Here is a 25,212-nt window from a genome sequence, read left to right as displayed (position 1 = left end):
GATTTTCTTCTTCATAATCCTCATGTTTGAACTCCCCCATAAAATTTCTTCAAATTGAATTTGTCCCTCACAGTTCACACTAATAGTTGTTTATGCGCCTGTAACTGAAATTCCATTACACTTTACTTTTTTTTAACTCTCTAGGTCAATTTTTCTTCAACTCCATATTTCAACAATCGTGAAATACCTGGATGCCATATGAACAATACTTGGATTTTGTGTAGCCACATCGAGAATCTCGCCATATTAGTCGAGTAAACCAATTCAGCATATGGGGTATTGGCCTATATACATCGACATAACGTGGCCCTAAGAGTGCTTTATTACCATCTACGATACGTTATTGACCAGACACCGGTGTTGCCCTAAGCTCCAGGGGATATTGAATCCGGTGAGGGGAATGGAAAGTGCCGAATTATTGAAACTATTCATTCTCCACCCGAAGGCTCATACAAGATATGGCTCATACAAGATATGGAAAGTGCCGAATTATTGAAACTATTCATTCTCCACCCGAAGGCTCATACAAGATAATAAGCCTGATGTAGTTCTTTTCAACCATCAGAGCAACACTATATTCATCGAGGAGTTTTCAGTTCCCAGTGAGACGAATATAGTCCGAAAAGAGGAACAAAAACGGTTGAAATATCAAGACTTTGTCTTCGAACTCCGCAGACTCTAGCCCTAACCCGACCACTCTGTAAAAATTATTGTTATGATTATTGGAGTCCTGGGTGGAATGATGCCCTTCCTACTCTTGAATCTCGATATGATGCCGGCTTGCCGCACGAAGGCCGGACAAAAGCAGAAGGATATCATTATTCGCACATTATTATTGGACCCAATGATCACTTACCCCACGGTGTGGGGAGTGGTAATTGCTTTATAATGGTGGCGCCACCTTCCTACTGGGTCGGAGCTTCGGGAACAGGGCCAGACCAGCATACCAGTTAGGGAAAAATTACGATAATAATACCAATAATGATAATAATAACTCGGTGTTGAATGTGTTCATTATAATTATTGACCACAATGACCACTCCCATCAGTGTTGGGTTGCCGTTGCTGAAAAGACCAGATCAACCTTGGGGGAAAAAATAACAAACAAAATAGTAGTAATATTAATTTCCTTATTTGCCTAATATAAAAATAACAAATCAAGCTAAACGTCGAGAGGCTAATGAGAATACGTTGAGAATTTTATTACATGTAATCAAGGCTGAAATGGAATAGTAATGATTACTAGGATTCAAATAAATACCTACATCTTTAAAGTAATTTAAAATGGCTGAAATACACTTTTTTGATGTTCAAAACTGGAGGTATTAATGAAGCTTCAACTAGATGAAGCATGAACCTGAACAAAACGATCATGAACTAACTCCAGACAGAGCTGATTTGACCTGCCCTAACTGGAATGAGAAAATTCCAACTCAAATGGAGAAAAACTAGAGTTAATTCGAATTAGTAATTCGAATTGGCCCATCTCTAAACAGGAAGGCTTCATGTGAAAAAACGCTATCGTACACAAAAGATTATAATTTTCAAGAAAAAGATATTTATGCAATCATAAAAAGGGTAGCGTAATATGTACTCTACCTACCTGCATTTTGTGTAGTACCACATCGCTTTGGAAAGAAATACATATCATTTACCATCTGCGTACAGTATTTTTATTTATATTTTTAACATTTTATAATATGCTTTCAATTAGACAGAAAGAAATACACACTGTTATGGTATGAAAAAGTTATGGAATTTAATTAAAAAATATTTTTGTTATTTCTTAGATTTAAGTTTCGAAGTGGCCCTCAAATATCTAACTAGCTACGCTCATGGTTAGCAAGCGCTGTCATTAGTTGTAACTAAACAGCTGCCGACTATCTCTACCTCTCGTTTTGCGTGAAAGGTTATCGGAATGGTTTATAAACCTGATAAGTTTTACTTTCTGATTCCATATGATTCAAAGTTGAGACTTACCACAGACGAAATCTTGTACTTTAAATCACACACAAACACACTAGAGAAAATTTAAAGGAAAATCGACATATTTTCGTCCGGAACAATAATATATTTATCCCCAGTAGTAAAGCGTTAATAAGCTCAAGTCCCGTAACTCACTCAACAACACTTGGCGGGAACCGCATCAGCTGGAAACGACTGTATTGCAGCCGCGTTAACAGGTCAGGGAAGGTACCCAAATTTACGGTTAGGCAGTGGTGGAGAGAAAGGGTAAAATTATTGTTACAAGAGACATAGTGTGCTTTCAAATTTCAGGTTTCAACAAAAAAGGTTATTTTTAAAAATAGGTATCAATTAAAATAATACTTATTGCCTCTTTTCTGAGAAAAATTACGTAATCATTTATTGGACTACTCCCAAAATTAATGAAAATATATTCAACAATGATAGTCATAGAATTCAAATCTGAATCTGAAAAATACAAAATCAGTTACACATCTGAGAAGTGAAAACATTATGTGAAATAAGATGAAAGATTCTATGGAAAAAACACTCGTTTTTCGAGTGTTTTATGTTTTATGTTTATGTTTTATTTAGAAAAAAAGCAAGTTTAAATATTTCTGAATGATACAGACTTATTGGCTTATTTCAAACCATGTTCAGGAGACTGAATACAGTAGACCACATTACATGCCTCGGTATTCTCGTTTAAATGTCCCTAAAACACTTCAATATGTAATAATGATATAGCTCAGATACAGTGGTACTTTTGCAATAAACCAATATTTTTTCAATGAATATTTTTATAAAAACTTGAAAGTTGGACTGAAGCGCACTCAGAAATAAGCTTCGAAACAACACTTTTCCACATAACATCAGAACTTCAGAAAGGAATGACAGCATCTCACCTAGTTTTTACAGACTGATGAGAAATACAATAAAATTAGTAAAAAAAAATATGTTGAACGGTTTTATTGAAAAAAAATTATTATGATGTAGATAATGTACTTAAAACTGAAATATAATTCAAAAGGCCCTAGGTAGCAGTCACTACACTACTCTCCTCAGGAATCTATAGTATTGGTCAGATGAAAAAAAATTAAATTGTTTGGCATAGCGTGACCTGAGTAAATATGTGAATACTGTGCCCAACGATTTTATTATTTTATATCTGATCAATCCCGTAGAATGCTGATGAGAGTGGTGTGATTACTGCTACCTAGGACCTTCCAATTGTTTTTGTTCTTAGTACATTATCCACATCATTATTATCCTTCTTCAAATAAAACCGTTCAACATGGAAATTCTCTTTTACTTATTTTATTTCCAAGTTTTGAGTTTCTAATTTTGTAACTCAATTCTTCTCATTATGTTCAGTTCATTTAGTGCCTCAGTATTACAAGGTAATATGAAATCCACCATTTTGTAGCGGCGGCCATATTGAATTTGCATATTTTTCAAAGAGTACTACTATTCTACTAGCGAAACCCTGCCATTTGAAACCCATTTTGAGGTAGTTGTCAAAAACTATGTAATCCACCATTTTGTAGCTGCGGCGACCTTGAATTTACAAATGATATAGAATTCATTAAATTGTATTATCATAAAAACTTAATGTGTGTACCAAATTTCAGATCAATCTGTCAACAGGAAGGAGGTCAAACTTCAATTACCAAATTTGACCCAAACAAACAAACAAACGGGGCAAACTAAATGAAACTGTTTAATAAAACAAAATTTTCTAATCGTAGCCACTTCAGATTTTGAAGTCCCTCCAAATATTTCTGATATTTGGGCACATGTTTTTTGTCGATTGTTTTTTTGAATTTCTGTCTCACTTTAAATATTGTCGTATAACGCGATAATCAAGTTTGATTTGTTTTTTTCAAAGAAATTATGGCATGTGGCCATATGTGATATTGTTACCAGAAGAATAATATGGTCCTCAGACAACAAAAACCCTGCCATTCATGTACAAAGTGTATTTAAAAAGCAAATGTAATACAAATGTTTTAGTAAAATCCATTTATTTAGAAAATAATTATTTCAAATTTTTTTCAAATTTCAGTTATTCACTATTCTCCTTACCAATGAATTTATAAATGAATAAATTACTCATGAAGTTGGCATTGAAAAGAAAAATAACCAGGAATAAACAAAAATTTCGTTCGGAAAAACCAGTACAAACTGTAAAATATTCAAAGTATGTGATACAATTTCAATAAATGTATAATAGAATAATTACCAGATTGATGACGCAGAAAATTCCAATTTTGAACTAATGAGGAATGATTGGTGGTAAAAAGTTATTTTAGATTGGTTTCCTGTACGTATTGATGATCAAAATTGTGAAATGATCAATAATATTCGCACTGAAAAATAGTGTTGCAGTGAAATTTCAACAATTTAGTGAGTGGTAGATTTTGAATAATTTTATTGAGAATTCAGTATTATTTTTTGATTATATTATATATTGAGAAGATCATTACGTAATCATTTTTATAAACCATTAATTCTGTTTTACTTAGTATGCTGGTCAATGATAACTCAAAACATAATAATATGATACTCAATACGAAACTTTGCATGTGTTCAGCAGAAACCAAAAATTGACTTTGATGTAAAGGTTAGATATTTTTCCATTCATTTGTTAGTCGCGACTAACAAGTTAACCGCTCTACAATTCCACTAATGGTTCTTGAGAAAAGAAAAACAAGAATAATTTCATCAAATGTAATAGATTAGTATTTAATTAGAACTGAATATTTTTAAATATTATGTGAACAACCATATTTAATTTTCAGCGACCTCAGATAATGTATATAATGGTTGAAAAAATAAAATTACTATTAAGAAACAACTGAAAAGATGATATTATTATGTATTATTCCACTTAAGGCGATGAACACAGGCCATATGTTCTCTGAGCCTTTGCTTCCTCTTAAAGCTTTTCTGGCAGAACTCACAAGAAAATGCCAAATCTTTTCCGCAATCTTGTCTTAGATGAGAATTTATAGTCAACAAATTTTTGTACATTTTACCGCACTGCGGGCAAGGAATCGGACGCCCATCTGAAATAAATAAAATATTTTTCGGTAGCAATATTCAATAACTACAAAATAATTCACTCATACTGACATTCCATTTTTTTATCTAACTATAGTTAGGTATATTAGTTGAAAGCAATCAGTTATCCAGCACCCTTCAATAAGATGTAGAAGACAAATTATAATCAATTACAAAGATAAATATTCATTGCAAACGGACAGCATTAGCTTGAAGTAAGGCTAGACCATAAACATAATCACAATAGGTTAATAATGAGATCAGACAGAGATGACTGATGTTTTTGGTCAATCTTGAATCGATCTATAATCCTGAATTTTTTGAAACATCAATAACTTGGAGCGTGATTCCTGATAGAGTTTTATCAAAATACCGTCCTAGCAAGTCTTTGGACAAAAAAACATTGAGCTACTTTTTGATGGGTCTAGTTGAAATGTATGCCCTGCAGACCTTTTTCGATGATACTAATTAATATTTTCAGTAAAAAAGCTGTATCACCAGCGTAGTGATGAATCGTACACTTTTTGACGCTTTGGTAAATATTAGATATACATATATTGAAAGAAAATATATTAAAGTTTCAAAAATCGAACCTTTCAGTATTCCATGCGGTAGTGGCAAAGTATCAGACACATAAATTCCTATAATAACTGGCTACGTACGTCATGTTATACAGTGCATTTCTGCATTTCTTTAATGTCCCTCTCCCTTTTATTTTTTGAACGGGTCAACTGAAAAAATTGAAATTTGGGATGATGAAATCAATGTATGAATACTTTATTTTGAAGTGATATTGACAGATGAAACTTTCAAGATGGCGACTGGGCGCCATAAGTCGAAATTTTCGGTGAATTGACACAGTGATAGTGTACCAGACTCACAAATCTAATGTCGTGAATTCGAACGTGACTTTGACCAAAAATTTTTCTCGCAAGAATTCATTTATTCAAAAGTAGTTGGGAAACGAACTCGCAAACCATATTTCAAAAAATTAGGTTCCATTTTTATGAAACTCTCCAACATTTATTACTTTTGTTGACATATGATTTCAGTGCTAATCGTATTTGTATAAGTAGTAGCAAAATGTGTTATGAAATTTACACATTTTTACAACATGGTCAACATTGAAACACTGATGGAGAATACTTGAATTATAGAAAAAATAAAATATTATTCATTGTGATAAATATATTTTATCTGGAGAAATACAGCAGAAGAATGCTGTCAGATTTAGGCAGCATATGCTAAAAATATTCGAACGGAAATAAACGAAATGAAGAAAATGTTATATTATTTCAATAGGTACCTTGTTTATGTTTCTGCACGCTAACCAACTCGAATGGAACTATAGAATAATACACATTTGGCAAATAAATTATATTTGTACAATTACAATCTTTCGAAAAATTTGAATCAGCACGAGGCTTTAGCATTAGAAAAAAATGGAGGAGTATGACAAAGATTGATGTGCCTTGTTAAATTGTGTCTGCGTGTGAAAGCTTTCGAACAGAGATGGCATTTAAATTGGGGCTCGGTTTGGCACTCATAATTAACATGCCTTTGCAAATGTTTTTTCCTCATATATCTTTTGTTGCAGAACGAGCATAAAAATTCACCTAAAAAAGATGATAACAACATGAGATTTAATAAAATTGAAGAAATTCATGCACAGTCTATTCAAAATAGTTCCAATTTGGCTCCGAAACTACACTTCAGTCTACAAACAAAACCATAACACAAATATACATGTAAATTGGAATCGTTCCGATAACGGAAATTATGATTATTGACATTTAAATTCGGTGTCCAAGCTATGATAAATTCACAAAATGCTTCTCGTCTTAGAAAAATCAGCTTCTTTGAGATTATTTTGCAAACTGTATGTTGAATAATGTTTCCGTAACATTCTACAATCTATTGAGGCGGGTAATCTTGACACAAGGTAACAAAAAATAGGAAATTCAATATTCAAATTACACGAGGGTCTTGAAATTTGCCATAACTTCATCAATAGCAGATAATGCTGTTTCTACCGACATCAATTGGTAAATGTGCTACATGTTCTCCATAAATAAATAATAATAACATACATGCCTTTAGCCATTTGCTTGTTTTTTCATCATTAATGAACAACTGTTGGTGTCATTGCTATCTGATATAATTTCTGAATAAGCCAAAATTGTGTCACAGCTAATAAAATTTTCAGAAGTTTTTTATCTTGATGAATATCGAAAATTGTAATATATTACATTCATCATCATCCGTTGGTTCAATGAAAATAAAAATAAACAATCATTATAGAGCAGCTCATAGAAATAAAAACTGCCAGTAGAAAAATACAGAAAATTTGATTATTCGAAGTGTTTTGAAATAAAAATATACTGCAAAAAATATCTGCCAATTATTTTAGGCGCATTTTCAATGTAGTCAATATTAGTATGGAATTGTAGATTATGTCTTAACGTATACGGGCACAAGATCCTTGTTTTATCCTTGTTTTATATAGAACTTCCTGGTATGAATCCTAATTCATCTCGTTTTGTAGGAAATGATGAAAATCCATATTAAAACTCATTAAACTATGAAGAGTTTTACAAAAACGCTTGAAAAAGCTATTGTATAGCGAAACACGTGTCGCGGTTTTCGTTAAACCCTTTATAGTGGAAATCATGCAGTAAACTGTATTGACGACTCGAAATTGTTTACAAAATACCTAGAAACGACGAAAAAAGACTCTCTACTTTGTGATAACATAACTCAACTTTTAATAAAACAGTTTCAAATCAACTGGTAAAGTAAAGCTTAAATTCACTGATGATATCGTGTATTTGTTTATTTAAATTATACTATTATACTTTCATAAAAAACCTTTTTTAGCGAGACGGGTATGTACACGTATTTTCGTGGTTCAAATGTAAACCAACCCGCAGCTACAAGGAATCCGGTGTACCCCGAACGCTGCTGAAGGTTCTATGGGGCCTCCTTGTTGCTGCGGTTTGGTCTACATTGGAACCACGAAAATAAGTGTAGGTACCCTGTCCCTTTGAACACAAGAGAAATCGTCGAATCCGACAAATCAGCTGTAGCCGAGCATGGTCTCAACAAAAACGGCACTCACATAATCTCGTCCGAAGATATACAGTAATACTCAATAAAACTCAAAATTACTATGTAAGGTTATACACAGGCAATAGAAATTCAAAAACACAGGGATAATTTCAGTAGAAAAGAAGAGGCAATGAACATCAATAAAATCTGGCTACCTGTCCTCAAAGGTACACAAACAAAGTCTGGTAATCCAATTGAGAGAAAGCATGCCAGGTAGTTGAAAAAATGAAAATTTTCAAAATTTATTCAGATCAATTTGATAGGTGTGTTGCTACAGTTTACAGATAACAGCAGAGACAAAAAAATATTACGATAACCTAGCAAGAAAATGGTTATAATCAGTTGTGATCTCGTTAAACCTAGCTTTTTTCATTCTTCTCGTAACCTCATTTCAAGGAATTCATAACGTGTGTTTTTTTTCAACGTGTTCCTTCATACGAAACTTCCTTTTGCATACATAACTGCAGAGACTGCATCCAATCATCACTTTGGTCTTGCAGTCGTGAGAATAGTGGGATCTCATAGTCTTTTCGTTCTTATACATCTTATTGCACTTGGGACAAGGAATTTGCACTAAAACAATTTTCATTTAATAACTCAATATTTCAGTGATGTATTCTCAATCGCATACATGTCTGAATTGTGCACACAATAAGAATCATCCCTCAGGTAGAAGGAATCTTTTCCATACCTGACTATGCTGGATTGCCTACACTTACGTAAATTAGTTCACTACAGTCTTCTTAAGCTTAATAGGCCAAGGTGGTATAGATCAGGTTGGTTTCGATTAAAACAATTTCTTCAGCTTCATAGGCTAGGTTAGGCTAGTTTTCGAGAAAAAAATGTCCAAAAATGGAGAGTCCAAATTTACAAAAATTGAAGCGAAAATTTTTGAATTTGGGTAGGTATACACCTTTATAGATTTTCCCAGATGTATGCAATTAAGATACAACCATTTCATGAATTCATTTATATTATTCAAAAATGTACGCATAATAATGACATTTATTTGGAAAATGATGAGGCTCGGACTATTACCCAATATTCATAACAGATAGAAATATGTTTTTTGAAATGAATTTGAAATATTTATCATAACACATGGGCTGAAAAGTCCAGGGCCTGAGAAGAAATGTTTTTCTGTTTCATTCAATCTCCATCAAGAGCCACACAATCATTCCAGCGTCGCTCTAACACATCATTACCATTTTTGTAGAACAATTTATCTTTTGCCTCAAAATAGGCCTCAGTGTCAGCAATAACCCTCTTCATTCGACCAAAATTCCTCATTGGTGAACATTTTTTAGGTCTGCGAACAGCCAGTAGTCGCTGGGAGCCAAATCTGGCGAATACGGTGGACGTGGAAGCAATTCGAAGTTCAATTCTGGTTGTTTTGCCATTGTTTTGATTGACTTTTGACACGATGCGTTGTCTTGATGAAACAATTTTTTTCTTCGCCACATGTGGTCGTTTCTTTGCAATTTCGGCCTTCAAACGCTCCAATAGCGCTATATTGAATTCACTGTTGATGATATTTCCATTCTTTAGAAAGTCGATGAACATTACATCACGCACATCCTAAAATACCGAGACCATAACATTTCCAGCCGTTTATTGTGCTTTCGAGCGCTTTCGACGAGGTTCACCAATTGCTCTCCTCTCAGATGACGATGGTTTTGATTCCGTGGTGAAGTGATGAATCCATGTTTCATCCATTGCCACATATTAACGAAAAAATTCAAGTTTTTCATGATTAAATATGGGCAAACACTTGTTCTTGTTTTTGGTCAACAGTGAGCTTGCGGGGCACCCACTTCGAAGAGATTTCTCATAGTTAAATACTCATGTGATATAAAGCCAACACTTTCTTTTGATATTTTCACAATGTCAGCTAACTCACGTTACTTCATTTTTCGATCAATCAAAACGATTTTGTAGATTTTTTAAATGTTTTCTGATGTTACTGCCTCATTTGGACGTCCACTACTTTCTGTATCTACACCACTACATCGGTGTTTCTACGACCAACGTTTAATTTTTGCTTCTGATGAAGTTGAGTCCTTATAAGGTGTCTGTCGTTTCCACTGGAGCAATACGATGAGCAATCTTTTATCGCCCAATGCAACATTCATCCTCGCAACAGTCCAGTGCACATTGGATCGGTACGACAGCCTATAAGATAAGCAACGAAGCAGTTGTTTTCATCAGTCCTTGTTTTTCCTTACGGTAACTTGCAAAAGAGGAAACGATAATCTAGAAAATACTGGATACACCCATATAATGTTTAATATTGAACACAGTTCGGCGGTGGTTTTCTGTGAGCTCTCGCAACATGAACAGAAATTTAGAGAGTTTTATAGAATGAGCTCATATAGTTACCATGTTTTAATGAGATTGGTGTCAAGAGGACTGGAGAAGCACGGGTTCTGCTACACCAATTTTACTAAGGAAATAGAGAATAGAGGACTGCACGTCTTCTTGCTGACCCGACATGAACGTGTCGAACGATGTCGCCTTTCTTTCGCTCAAGCGACCCGGCAGATGTGTCCCCCTCTACGACGCGACTTCAATAATTATCGGTGTAGTATCGCGATCGCTCCGGTGTGCACTAGATTAGTTGCTTCCATTATGTATGCACGATTATGAGTGATTGGTGTTAAATCAGGATCGGATTGGTTATCGAATCACCTGTTGCATCGCTTATCGTATCAGTGGAAACCGCGCCTAACACTTTTCAAGCCATTACTTCGCTTGAATGGTATTTATCCCATTGACAAGCAGTATACAATTAAAACATGTTTTTTTGATCCATTGTTTTGAAAATTACAAAAGTAGTGTCACTTTCAGCACAATAACTCACAAACTTATAAGTAGAATTTCATGAAATTTCAACAGCTTTCTTTAGAAGGTTAGTATTAACTGCAAAAGTGGCGAAAGTGATAACACTAGTGCCATTTGTGTGTTAGGCCCGATACTTTTCAGCTTAGGTTATACACGTTGGGAACAATATTCAAAAAGTATAATCGAAAAAAATTATTCAAAAAATAATACTTCCCTCATTAAACTCACCAGTTTTTCACGGAAGGTAGAACATATTTCAGGTAAGAAACGGGTATTTCTGTCATCAACTGTACCACTACGAATAAACTTATATTTTTGTTGGGAGGTTCCTTTCTCAGCCGCAGGAAAACTCAAAAAACCTATATATTCTCGAAATCATTCTGAAAACGAGGATTAGCAAGAGTAATCTACATGAAACTTATCCAATCATCACAAAAGTCACACAATCGGAATATAATTCAAAACTTTCGAAATCCAGCAAAAATGAAGGTGGTTTTACAAGCCTAACTCCTCGTATGTGATCTTAGACTCATTAATGCAGTCTAGTTTTGACGTAGGTACTCAAAACAGAAATTTAAAAATACACACTTTCGATAAGTCGAAATTGTAACGAAAGCCATTTTTGTGGGAGATTGATTCATAGTTTTTATCGACTTTTTTTGGGTACTTTCACGAGAAAAATGTTCTATTTATCAGTAACTTCTGATAATTTTGCCTGTCAAAAAAGAGTTGAGAAATCATATAATACTTAACGTTTCGGAGGCTAAATTCTACCTCCATCTTCAGAATTGAAAAATCTAAGGATATTCGTAGTTTTTCTCCACTGGTTTACATTATTTCTAATCGACCTCGATAGATGTCAAAGGTGTTTTGAAATGTGAAATATGTTCATGAAGGAAAATAGCAATTTTGGACGTTATTTTATATTTTTTAATATAAGTAATAGAAATATTGTTTCAACAGACCGATAGAGTTGTATAAGATAATATTTATCAACTATTTTCTTAAGAAGAATATAATTACAACAAAAAATGGCAGTACTTGTACAAATCAAAACAAACAAGAAACAAAAACTTGAATTTTAATATTCTTCAATACTGATATGGAAAAATATACTTCATGAGTTATAGTAACGACAAGTACTTCCATTTCACAAAAAATTTCAACGTCAATATATTATAAATAAGTACACTCTGACTCCATACAATTAATATCAACAACATAAAGTATAGCTATATCTGAAAACGAAAATTTTATTGCTTCTTGGAAGGCACCATGTTTTCACGTAAGTATTAAGTCTATAATAAATTTTCTGGGTTTCAACAAGCTCTGCTCTAGCATATATCCAATACCATTACAATGAAAAAACTTGATTAACCCGAGAAAATTCAAAGGTACCAAGTCATTTCAGGACTGTACCTAAATTGATTGAAGAAATAATCACTGAGCAACTGGGAAAATCTAAGTTCAGCGGACCATCTGGAGATTGTATTTGGTACAGGTTAATAATGAGTATGATCTATGATTAAAATATATTCTGCGGAATGCAGGGTTGCCAGTTGCACCGTTTTTTATATCAACCCTGTTTTTTTCAAACAGAAAAACCTGTATATTTCAATGTTATTAGATGCTACGTTGAATTGTAAATAACTTTTATCTGAATTTGATCTGAATTTATTATATGGAACATGGCATATACTGAAATTCTACAGTTTGTACCAAAGTTGGTGATCATAGGCACAAGGTGTCGAACAGAAATATTCAATTCAATTTAAAGCGGACTCGTCCACCGCCTCATCGCTTTTGAGAACATCTACCGCAGTAATAGACGAAACTTCGGTCATAGAAATATGCAGATCACGACCAATAAAGCCGGAGAATATCTGTGACATATTATTCATAATAACTCATAATTACCAAGTACCAAGTCATTTCACGACTGTACCTAAATTGATTGAAGAAATAATCACTGAGCAACTGGGAAAATCTAAGTTCAGCGGACCATCTGGAGATTGTATTTGGTACAGGTTAATAATGAGTATGATCTATGATTAAAATATATTCTGAGGAATGCAGGGTTGCCAGTTGCACCGTTTTTTATATCAACCCTGTTTTTTCAAACAGAAAAACCTGTATATTTCAATGTTATTAGATGCTACGTTGAATTGTAAATAACTTTTATTTCGAAATTTTCACTGATTTTCACAGAATTTTTGATCTGAATTTATTATATGGAACATGGCATACACTGAAATTCTACAGTTTGTACCAAAGTTGGTGATCATAGGCACAAGGTGTCGAACAGAAATATTCAATTCAATTTAAAGTGGACTCGTCCACCGCCTCATCGCTTTTGAGAATATCTACCGCAGTAATAGACGAAACTTCGGTCATAGAAATATGCAGATCACGACCAATAAAGCCGGAGAATATCTGTGACATATTATTCATAATAAGTCATAATTTTTTGCTTTTCAAATATCAAAACCTAATCGGTATATTATGGTAATGACAAAACATAACACTGAAACTCAAAATTATTTAAATTGCTCAAACGCATTACTCATATTCATTTCAGCGTTGCATCAAAGAATATCAATTTTTAACGAAAACTTATTTATCAGATTTTTTTTTATTGGGAAAAATGATAACAAAAATGCTTTTGATTGGGTGACAAATTCAATAAAAAATAATTATTTAATCAATTTATTTGAAATATTTTCATACAGTCTAATTTACATGTGGGAGATCTATCAAAAGTTGGTGATGAATATGAATAATAACAATAATTCCAATGGGGGTTATTTTAATTTACATTCATTCACATGGGAAAAATAACAAAAATATCAGCAGAACTTGCAGATAATTTGATAAATACAAAAGGATAGAGATGATAGAAAATTCAGGCGAATAAAAAATAATTTTGAAACTTATAGTGAAGTGACACACGCTAACACATATTCACCTGAAGTAGTGGTGAATGAAGATAATGTCATAAATATTCAACTATACTTCCATGCAAACTCACAAGCATCCTCAATCAGTTTGCAAATCGATTTAGGTATTTCTGGAAATTTCATCAGGACAGTTCTTAAAATGTATGAAATGCACGCTTACAAATGTGTAAGGCTTCAGACTCTCCCACCTAATGATGCACCACAAGGTGTAGGTAGGTTCGTGTGAGATTTTTGGAGATGAAAAAATGACATTTTGAACAGTTGCTCAAGTAACTTGGTAATCCAAGGGGAGAAGTGGGAGAAGTTTTCAGTGATGATGTGATTTTCGTAAAATGAACAAAAGTGCGAAAAGCAAAGATTAAAAAAACGAAAATAATTCAACATAGCTCAAAATTAAATATCAATTTTAAAAATGACAGAATATACAAGGTATTCCATTTCGAATGAGTGATTTTTTCTGTTTCACTTCATGGTACGCTCCCCTTCTTTAGTCACATCCATATGTTATATATTGAATCTGTATCATAACTAGATTCTGTTGAGGAATACCAAAAAAAATTATAATTTTCAAAACGGTGTGAGATATCAAAGTTATCCATAACTCAACGTCTCATCCAAAACCGTTAAAATATACAGGGTATTCCAGTAACGGTAAAACTGGAAACACATTTAGAATCATAGGGTATCATAGAATCATAGAAAATCATAGAGTAAACTGTAGTTATTTTATAAAACTAAATAAAAATATTGGAAAGTCTAAATCAAATTTGAATTTTCATGTTTATAAATTCAGGATCATTTAAAATTAACAACCGAATAATAAAAGAAACGAATGAATATTATAGGCGTTAGGTGCTGAAATACATTTTATACTTTCTTAGGTTCAATATATTCCTGTGAATCTAATTTCTCCTATAGAAAATTTATAAGTATATTTTATTCCTTCTGTCTTCGAAAGTCTGTGTATTTTGCCCGCAAGTGAATAGGTTTCAATCTCTTCACAATGTTTTTCTCGGATTATTCAAGTTTTCCATGACTCATCCTGATAAACAACACCCAACCCAATAATCTAAGCCACACATATGAACAAAACTGTTAACTTATTTCCCAATAACAAGTATCAACCGAACCAGGTTTAAAAAGTGTTTATAAAAAAGATTTCTTAAAAGTAACACCACCCCCAATAATGTAAATATAACTTTATAGTAAAAATATCAACTTAACAGTAACATATCGAGCTTCTGAATGAAAATGTTAGTTTCATGAGAACACATTTCGAATATTGCAATGAATTATCTATAACCATTACAATACTTTGAAATTTGACTTTTTGTAAAGCTAAAAGCATTTTTTAGACATTAAGTTGGATAATAATAATTCTTTCACATTTATTTGAGTCAATTTTCAATTATAAAACATTTAATATCGATTATGATGATTATTTGAATCATTCACATCCGAGTGACATGAAGAATTACAAATGAAAGGTTGCCTTGAAAAAGAAACTAACTGATCGATTATTGAATTATTGTCAGTAAAAGAAACCGAAGAGAAATTTGATTACAACTTCCTCACAGAATAGAATGTTTCTAATTTTCACACATCTTGTACCTGAGCACTTTGGTTCAATCTTCAACTTCGAACAAAATCAGATATTGCACATAGGAAAGAGGGATGTTTCAATTCCAGTGTCCACCGTTTTCTCTTTGAGAAAAAGCTAGTAGTATCATAGAAATAGTGAGTCAGTGAAATAAGTTGACGACTACTGATAGTAGCTGGATATAAGATGACGGTCATTCACGGCCGTTTTTATCTTGCCTTTATAGAAACAACTGAGACATTAGAGATTCAATTGTATGAAAAACAAAGGCTTTACTCAATGGTTTTCATTACGGGATTTAGTGCTCGTCTAACAATATTCTGTTGTGTAAATATTCAAACGATATTTATCTACCAATGTCAGCTTGCTTATGAAGAAAGGAGTCACTATTATTCCTTACCATGATCCAGTTCAAAGGAATGCTTTAGAAATTAGTCAAAACTAATATGCATGCCTATATGAAAGAATCGTTTTTTGTCCATAAAATGATAAAAAAAATATTGAGGTTTCACCATTAGTACTTTTCAACGAATTGGACAGGATAATTTTTCATTATCTTTAAATTAATTGAAGGTTTGACATAGTTTTCGGCAGATACCAGGAGAATTCTCTGAAAATCTCTGCATGTTTGAAGAAAACACCAAAACAGTAATTCTCAATAGAAATGTTCTACTAGTTCTCATGGGCTAAATCCTAACCTATATAGGCTAAAAAGTTGAATCTCTTAATAAACTCTGACAATGTTTCTCTATAAACGTGGGGTGAAGCTTGCAGAAGGCTTCAAAGCAATCCACAAAGATAGATGATATTCGTTGTTTCATTTTTGGTCCCACTAAGAGTAAACTGTCTACAGTCTCTGGCTGTATAGTTGATTTGGATATTACAGAATACATTGAATGTGCCGTCCTTTGAAGTATTTCAGAAATAATCTGAGCTATTTTCCCTTCTTGATGCAGAACCCATGAATGTCAGAATTATTCTTCTCGACGATTTTTGGTTACAATTATTAATCTATTTTTGTTATTGGCTGTTGGAGCACTTTTTCGTTCATTACTGAAAAGTGCTGCCTAACATCAAAACCCCAACTCTTTCTTCGGCGCTCTCCAATATTCTTTTCAACAAAATTGGCAGTTTCGGTAAATGGGAACAATCCTAGATTCATGTTCTACTTTTCGCTCGAGTGATTGATCACTTAATCGAAAATTGAATATGAATCTTTAACCATCGATGCCAGTTAATATCTTTCATGGACGGGATGATGCTTATTAGATGAAGCACGGATAAAATGATATTGACAATACCTAAAAAAATAAACAGACAGAAACAATGTTTCGTTCCCTGTTCGTGAAACAGGGAACTTTTCTCTTATTAATTAGATCAATCCTAACATTTTCACCCAGATACTTAGTGTTTTAATATCGAGCAAAATTTTATTCTGCTTTTCAAATATTTAAACTCTCTGAATAAAGTGACTTGAAATCACTCAAAAAACAAAAACAACTCCTAATGACATAAAATATTGATTAAAAAATTGACTATCTAGTTTTGAACATTTTGGTTGATATCAGACTTTTCTTTTTCCGCACTGACTCGGTTCGCTGCGACAGGGGGGGAATGATGTTTTCTAATGTGCACTCGAAGGTTTCCCTTTTGTTTAGCCCTGTACAGACAGTAAGGGCACTGAAATTTGGGTTCCTGGTCTCCACACTCATCTTGTTCATGTCTCCTCATTGTAGACTTCCATTTATAACGTTTTCCGCAATGTCGACATGCAAATTGGGAGTCTGGACTATAGCCAGGTCGTATTCCATCAGGAACTTTCCTGACGGCATCTTTATCACCTTTAATTCCAGAGCATTTCGGGGGATTATCGAGAAACTTCTCGAGAGTGGGTGGAATGAGGATTTGATCGAACTCGAGGAAGTCTGTAATAAAATTAAAGTAAAAATACAAATAAAAAAAACAAAAACCGAACAGCAGGAAACGATAAGCAGAGAGATTAAAGCAAAAAAATGAAACAGAACATAATGAACAAAATAAATGTATGACACTATAAACTTTAACTTCAATTTCCATACTGATTTTTATGTAACGTGCAATTTCTGAGAGAACTCAGAACACACCAACTCCTTTCCAGCTGAAATGACGCAAAATAATCAGAAGTCATGTATTATTTCATTTAATTAAATTGAATATCATTGAATGTTCGAAATTTATTCATGTTTGTTCGTTGTTCATCTAATTGAGTATTTGTTGAAACACTACTTTTGTGTTTGCCATCTCCAAAATATGAAACAGTGAAGTCAGAAACATTTTAAATTTCTTGCTGTAATTGATAGGTGACATATGTGTGGCTGTCCATAATCACAGGAAATAGTGAATCCCGATCAGGAATGCAGATCTATCTTTTTACAATAAGAGCAGTTACATATGGGACTAATGGTCACTGCTGATGATCAGATGTGTTAGTATGCGCAGCAAAACTGACGCCTTTCACAAGCTACGTATGAAACATTTTTCTGTATCAAGATGGAGTAGTAGAAAGCCAAAAACTTTCTTTCCGGCAACCACGCACAAAGCGTGGTTGCCGCTTTGTGCGTTAGACGATTAATAGATCGAAGAACAACAAGGAAAAACAAGACAGGGGGGGTTCATCCAATTTGTGAAAAAGATTTCTTCAAGGTGCATTTACAATGATCCATTCAACTTTAAGAAACGACTAATAGAAGTTTTATAAATATTTCCGGATGTCAATCAGAACGTTTGGTGAACTGCACAGTAAACTGGAAAATACTTTGACATTTTCTGGCCACATAAGGATCTCAATGTCTTCTATAGAGAGGCTCTGTGTAGCATCGAAGTAAAAAAACAGTTTATAATAAATTGCAGCGTTTATTGTGAAAACGACATATGTTTGAAACTCAATTTTTTAGGAAATGAAAAACAAAGGGCCGTTAAGTTTTTTAACATATGTTAGGGATCAGTTATGTCATCGTCTAGTGACAAATTTATTCCATAATAGCCACCAATTGTGTGTTCTCAAAATAAAAGCCTCAATTGCTGCTCTAACTCTAAATTTTTATTAATTCAACATATAAAAAAATAGAACATTATATTTCCACAGAAAAGTAATTACAGTACGCTTTACATGTGTATATTACTGTGTATCTATAATTCGTCAAGGTTTTTTGTGCTAGTTTGAATGAAGTTGGCTGAACATTAGCTTCATTGGATGATGCTGGTGATGGTGTAGGTACCGATGTTGTAGACAAAGCCTTCGAGTAATTTTCATGAAAATGTGTTTGTATGCAAATACATTATAAGGAAAACTGCCTTGCATAAGAACATATTGCAGGACTACTGATTTGCATATGATGTATACTGTGGCACATTTGTGTTTGCAACATTAAATTTAGGTACATTTATTATCTCCATCATTATGCGTAGTACGTCTGAACAAAATTGTAGTTTTTTAATAATATTGCTGTACATCATGACCTAAAGAAAGTAACGCCGGCCGCCAATCATGACGTAGCTAAGAGCGCGAGAATGTACGATTTTCGCTGTCGCTCTAGATGTAGCGAGAATAATGCTACCGATTTCGATGGGAGTTTTAGTTGAAGAGTTTGTTGTATTCATAGTGAAATTAAGTCAAGTTTGATTATTTTTCAATGCAGTCAGTTATTGGTCAACCCACGGGAAAAAACGTAACAATATCAAAAGTTTATGGCATAGGCAGTACTAATTCAAAAAATGTCATGTCACCACCGTCGGAGTTTTTAGGTTTCTTATTATAGTCAACAAACGATATTAATGTATCATCAATATTTTTACGTTTCATTGCTTTTTGTTCATTAGATGACTTTGGAGGTACGCCAGTTATTGACCCTTCATGTGTAGGACGTTCTGTCTCTACTGTTTGATTCGTTATTACTATCACGTGTCACTTCCTCATCTGTATTAACATGTTCTAAATTGAATTCGGTGGAATTTAACCACCACCTGATCCAAAAATTTTAAATTGTCATGAAAAATATAGGTCTTAATTTTTTTTGCCACTTGTCCAGACTTTGCTTCATTGCGGTATCTTCTATATGCGTCTCGAGCTGTTTTCCATCTCTTTCGCACGACTTAAACTGAAACAAAAATTATTATTTAAACATGTAATTTTACAACTTTACCTATGTCTCATCCATTACACCAGGCGTATTCTTATGTAATTTATTGGTGGTTGCATTATGTCGCACGGGGAAAGTTTTAAAAATTCTAATGTGCTTGGTCATTATTCGCTCTGTAGTATTTCTACTTTTCTAGTGAAACTGAAACTTTGTTACATGTTTCTCACAAGTGGTAACACATTTATCAATCTGCACTATACCTAGAAACTAGGCATCTCCACAATAGTAGAGCTGGTGTGTGACAAAATTTGAGAACTTATATGACTCGAAAACTTTCCCGAACGTACCTACAACTGAAGATTGGCTGGATATTGCACATAATTTCAATGTATATGCCAATTTTCTCAACTGTATTGGAGCTGTCGGTGGAAAACATATACGAGTAAATAGTGCCTCAAATTATTTTAATTACAAAAAGTATTTTCCAGTGGTACTTTTGGCAATATGGAAATTATTGTTTTACGTACATTGATGTTGGAGCTTATGGAAAATTTACTGATTCTAATATATTTGTTAAAAGCATATTTTGGAAAAGAGTGCAACAACATTCAATAAATCTTCCAGAAGATGCTCCGCTTCCAGGAAGTAATAAGCAACTACCTTTTTTATTGTTGGGGATGATACGTTTCCATTGTCTCCAAATTCAATGCCCTCTTGTGTGAGGAAAAATCTCAATTACAAAAAGGAAAATTTCAACTATAGGCTTACATGGGAAAGGTGGCCTATTTTCCATAGACCCCTCAATGTTTCCCTTCGCTTTTGTAATAAAATTATTGAAGCATGTTGTGTCTTGCACAATTTTGTTTGTTTAAGAGATGTATAAATTCCAACACACCTTGTCAGTGAAAGGGGCTTACTTGTCTCGTCATTCCATTTGGATTTCCGGACATCGGATACGGAGGCACATCTTCACCAGCAGCAGAAGGTTGCATATCTTAATGAGGATCTAGAAATGATTTCGAATTGGAGTGACAGTAACCAGGTTCAATTCAATGCCGCAAAAACCCAGGCATCGGTTTTCTCCAAATAGATAAAGGTCTCTGAACCGAATATAATAATGTCAGGTCACCCAATTCCGCTTTCTACTTCGATAAGTATGTTGGGAGTTAAAATGGACACCAATATGTCTTGGCACAAACATGTCACTGGAATTGCAAAGGCTGCCTCTCAAAAGAGGCATCCGTATGATTGGAGACCCGAACATCACCTACAACCTTGATAGCCTGGAACACTGAAGAAAGGTTAGACATTTGTCTATCTGCTGTTGATACTTTCACGGGAAGTGTTCAAGTGAATTGGCACATTTGATTACAACAAGATCAGTACCCAAATGGGTTTGATCTCCAGCGATTCAAATGTAATGTGAATCGCTACTTTCGCACAGGCACCGCTCTGAGAGCGCCTTGAGGATTTTCCTCTAGTGCTTGTGTTTTATCCTGAAAAAATTATCATCAAAATGCATCACCACTAATAAATAGGCTGGGTTTCTCCATACGAGATGAGTTTGCTAATAATTTCATCAGCCCTCTAGGAAAAGTTCCTTGGCAAGACTCAAAAATATGAAAGTTTAATATACAGTTATTGTACGATATATAATCAGTAAAAACCGTACAAAAATGGAATTGACCGACATAAACTTACTATTAATAATAAATTATTATAGCTACTTACCCGCTTCCCGTTGTTTGGCTTCTGCCATGTTGTCGTAATTCAGTACCACCACAGCAGCCACAGCCGCAAACGCCTTTTTTTATGTCACAAGCTTTGTAATTTTTATCTAAAGCATCCCAAATATTTCTATTTCCTTCAATAAGACTCATTAGAATTCTGTATCTATACCTAACTTATTTTTCGCCACCGTTCTTGCCATAAGTAGATAATATAACACTGTGATTAAACCGGGATGTTATACGCAACTGATCATCAGGATATGTGTGTTAAACCGCATATAAGTACAATATCCCCTCATGATGCGTAAGTATACGCTGTGTGCACGGGCTCGCCGTATGGCCTTGCTGACGAATCTACGGACTGACGATGCGCTGTACATCTGAAATGTCGTATAAGGGCCCTCGCGGATGATCAGGACTGACCATCAGTACCATGTGTAAGACGGGTGTTACACGCTCAGTTTGGCATCAGTTCAGTCCACGAACCTAGACACGAATGAACTGATGACAAACTGATTGACCCATGAACGACATTACTCTATCATTCATCATTATGACGGGTTGGTAAAGTCATTCATGGGTCAATCAGTTTGTCATCAGTTCATACGTGATCAAGGTCATGGACTGAACTGATGCCAAACTGAGCGTGTACCACCCGTCTAAGAGCACTAAATTCTATAATAGGCCACGTGTGGGAACTGAACTTCTGGTAAAATTATAATAACTGGAATGCCTAATTCAGTCGTGCATAGAGGAATATCACGAAATGTTTTCAATTATATAGCTGTTAGAGCCATGAAGTGTTGGTGAAAATATTGCCTGTAGTTTTTTTTGAGGGAAACTTCTTTTTAACGCTAAATAAAGAACAGATGACGCTTGACAGGTTACAAATGGGAAAAATTTTGCTTTTTATCGATTTTTGCCTTTGGCGCTAGTGGCACAGATATTCTTTCAAATATTCTTCCGAAATACGTTTTCAATTTTTTTCTCTTACTTCGCAACAGAGAAAAGTTCAAGCGCCACAATTAAACTCTATAAATTTCTGTATAACGATATATTTTGTTTAACACTAATAACTGATAAGCACTAATAATTTCATTACCAAAACACTCTGGTGTTCTGATAGGACCCCAAGTATGGAAAATACAGTACGTGTTCTATTAATTTTCCGAATTTTCCAGATCAAACTTAAAAAAGAGAATAAAGAGATAAAAATGCGCATTAATACAAAACTCAACATTTATTTCAGAAATGAAACAGTTCGTCTATTGAGAACAGGGCAACTGAAATTTTCAAATTCAAGTCATTTCGAAATATGCCAATTTTAAATGGATATTATTATCCGTGTTTGTATGAAACACTGTAATATCTCAAAATTGAACTGAAAGTTCATCAAATAATCTCATGACTTTCCAATTTATGTTAAGTAATCTATAAATTGAATATTGCCAACGTAGTTTAAATATTACTGGAGTTTTTCCCAACACCAAATCGTTATTTTTAACACCTCGACACGTGTTTCGATCACCAAGTGATCATCTTCAATAGGAAGATAAAACGTAGTTTGTTTATAGATTCTTAGATAAATATAAAACCACATATTTCTCAGAAGTGCCTGATTTTAATAAAAAATGTGCTAGAACTGGAAATTTTTTGAAATTATACTTTTTTATGTGAATTTTGTCTGTCCTCGATATCCTATCCAAATTCTTATTCGAAAGTTAAATGGGTGGAAAACTGTGACGTCCCCACTGAAAACAATTTCCGTATCAATATTTCATGCAAATGAGTTTTTGGAGATGAAAAACCTGAATATAGAATCTAGTTCGATTTAGGTTTATTGATCTCTAATGAAACTTGAATTGCAACCCTGGCTTAAAATCAATATCATGAAAATACTTTTCTCACATCAGAATGAAAACGCTGTCTCTCGACGTATGGATCCGCTTACCAACTTTTCAACTGATATGCTCAAACTTGATAACATCATTTTCCACACCGCTACAATATAGCAACTTTGCCATTGCTTGCTTGAAAGTATTTCAAAATATTTTCAACAGAAAAATACAGTGAATGAATTTTTGCTGAAAGTTATAAATATAAAACTTCGAAAAATATTTCATTCAAGTACATCGTAAATATTCATGCATGAAAGTTAATGTAACACTTAATTTGAAGATATCATCTATTTATGTAATAGAGGAAACTATAATCTGCACTCCATTATATTTTCTCTCTTTCTACAAAACTGGTCCTTAGTTAATTATTCCTATTTACATTTTTTTCGGAGAAGTGAAATTTAACTTTTCAGTTTTTAAAATTAGATTATCATATATATTATATATTTATTGAAAAATACATAAATGCTGTGATTCCATAAGATTTGGTAGTTTGTATAGTAAAATTTTTTGTTGTGTTCAATTTTCAAAACCCATTTTTGTCTCACATGGTTAAGAGATAATGTTAATGTGATATAATAATAATATGTTTAGTACTTGATTTTTTTCAGGTACCTACCTGAATTCGAGAAAGGAAAAGCAACTTTTTCTTTACCATCTTTTTTAGCACATAACAGCCTCGAGTCAAATTTGAATATTTCACTTTTTTCTTCATTGGAGAAAGAAAATTAGTCTGCGAAAGGATTATTGAGAAAAAGAATTTGCAGATGAAGATACAATTTGTTGTATATGCAGTGAAATATATATTTTCTTGGCTTTGGATGAAATAAAATTCATGAATTTTCATTTTATTCTTTGTTATTCTCACATTTCATGACTTACCACCATTCTCAAGTCATTTCATTGGTAGAGGATGTACGAAAAAGGTTTGCATGTACTTCAATATAATTCACTATAATTATCATTTGCAACATGTTTATTTGAAGAAACAACTCAAAATTTGGTACAACTCACTCTGAAAGAGAAACATTTCAATTTGTGTTTGTTCAAATTACATTTCAATTTGGCTTTATATGGACAATAAGGACAACCGAATTGTGGTTCTTTCTGACATTCGTATCGCTGATGTTGTTTCAAGTTTTTCTGATTCTTGTACTTTCGTCCACATACCTCACACTCGATTCCTGAAATAGTGAACTTGTTGATAAATTTTAAAACACTTTCAAATATAGCACGTGCAGTTCATATAATTAATATATTCATTTTCGAAAGATACTGTTAACTTTGGATGCAAAATATCTCACTTAAGTTTCAAAGAACGTGATATGACAAAAAAACTTGACTGGTAGTGAACGAATTCAAAGAGGAAAAATATATTAGGTACCTAATATTTGAAAAATAACATTTTGAAACATTGATTGTTCAATACAGAAGGGATGATCTGAGACCATTAGAAAAGTTCCTCTATTTCAGTTGCCATAAATACTGGAATATATCCATGATAATAATTATACAATTTTTCAAATACATTATTTTGCTCAAGACGATTAGCCATGTAGTCGTCACGGTAGCCTCTTCAGTTAGACTGGTACGACCAGTCCAACTGATGAAGCTACCATGTAGCGAAACGCCGCGTTTTGAATTAAATTTATTGTGAAAATTGTGTAATATTCATTATGGAAAGTGCTATTAGCTTCCTTCAAAAAACGGGTGTATTCGTAATACTAAATTCGCAACATTAGGTTCTCGCTGAAGACTATGATATTGTGGGATTAACAGAAACATGGATGCACACAGCTATTGACAGCAGTAAGTAAGTTCTGCTTCTTATATATTTTTATGCAAAGATAGGTTATCCAGAGGCGGAGGGCTAGACTTAATAATTACAAATATTGATAAAGTTTATAAAATAAATGTTACATACAATGATCT

The 25,212-nt window shown here is 33.5% G+C and overlaps 2 protein-coding genes across 4 annotated transcripts in view; both read right to left on the bottom strand.

The window, feature by feature from the left end:
• Lola (longitudinals lacking) overlaps positions 1-25,212 on the bottom strand; it is a 499,448-nt gene that overhangs the window by 152,299 nt on the left and 321,937 nt on the right. The window lies entirely within an intron of this gene.
• On the bottom strand, positions 11,867-21,880 carry LOC141481296 (uncharacterized). Its single transcript, XM_074172696.1, has 2 exons — positions 21,384-21,880; positions 11,867-17,459 (listed from the first exon to the last, which is right to left on the bottom strand). The coding sequence occupies exons 1-2, from the start codon at positions 21,409-21,411 to the stop codon at positions 17,074-17,076; spliced, it is 414 nt and encodes a 137-aa protein (XP_074028797.1). The 5' UTR covers positions 21,412-21,880; the 3' UTR covers positions 11,867-17,073.

The sequence above is a fragment of the Leptinotarsa decemlineata genome, unplaced genomic scaffold (assembly GCF_025532065.1).
Source record: "Leptinotarsa decemlineata unplaced genomic scaffold, Ldec_3_MD MMD2_tig00000133_RagTag_RagTag, whole genome shotgun sequence".
In the NCBI taxonomy this organism is placed as follows: Eukaryota; Metazoa; Arthropoda; class Insecta; order Coleoptera; family Chrysomelidae; genus Leptinotarsa; species Leptinotarsa decemlineata.
The sequence above is the reverse complement of the archived record's forward strand: the minus strand, read 5'-3'. Positions and strand labels throughout refer to the sequence as shown.

What these genes read in the sequence shown, in the direction of transcription:
- LOC141481296 (XM_074172696.1), bottom strand. Translation starts at nt 21,411, where the DNA reads ATGGCAGAAGCCAAACAACGGGAAGCGG. An exon ending in AGCCAAACAACGGGAAGCGG is followed by an intron (nt 17,460 to 21,383) that starts GTAAGTAGCTAT and finishes ATTTTATTACAG; the next exon opens with ACTTCCTCGAGTTCGATCAA.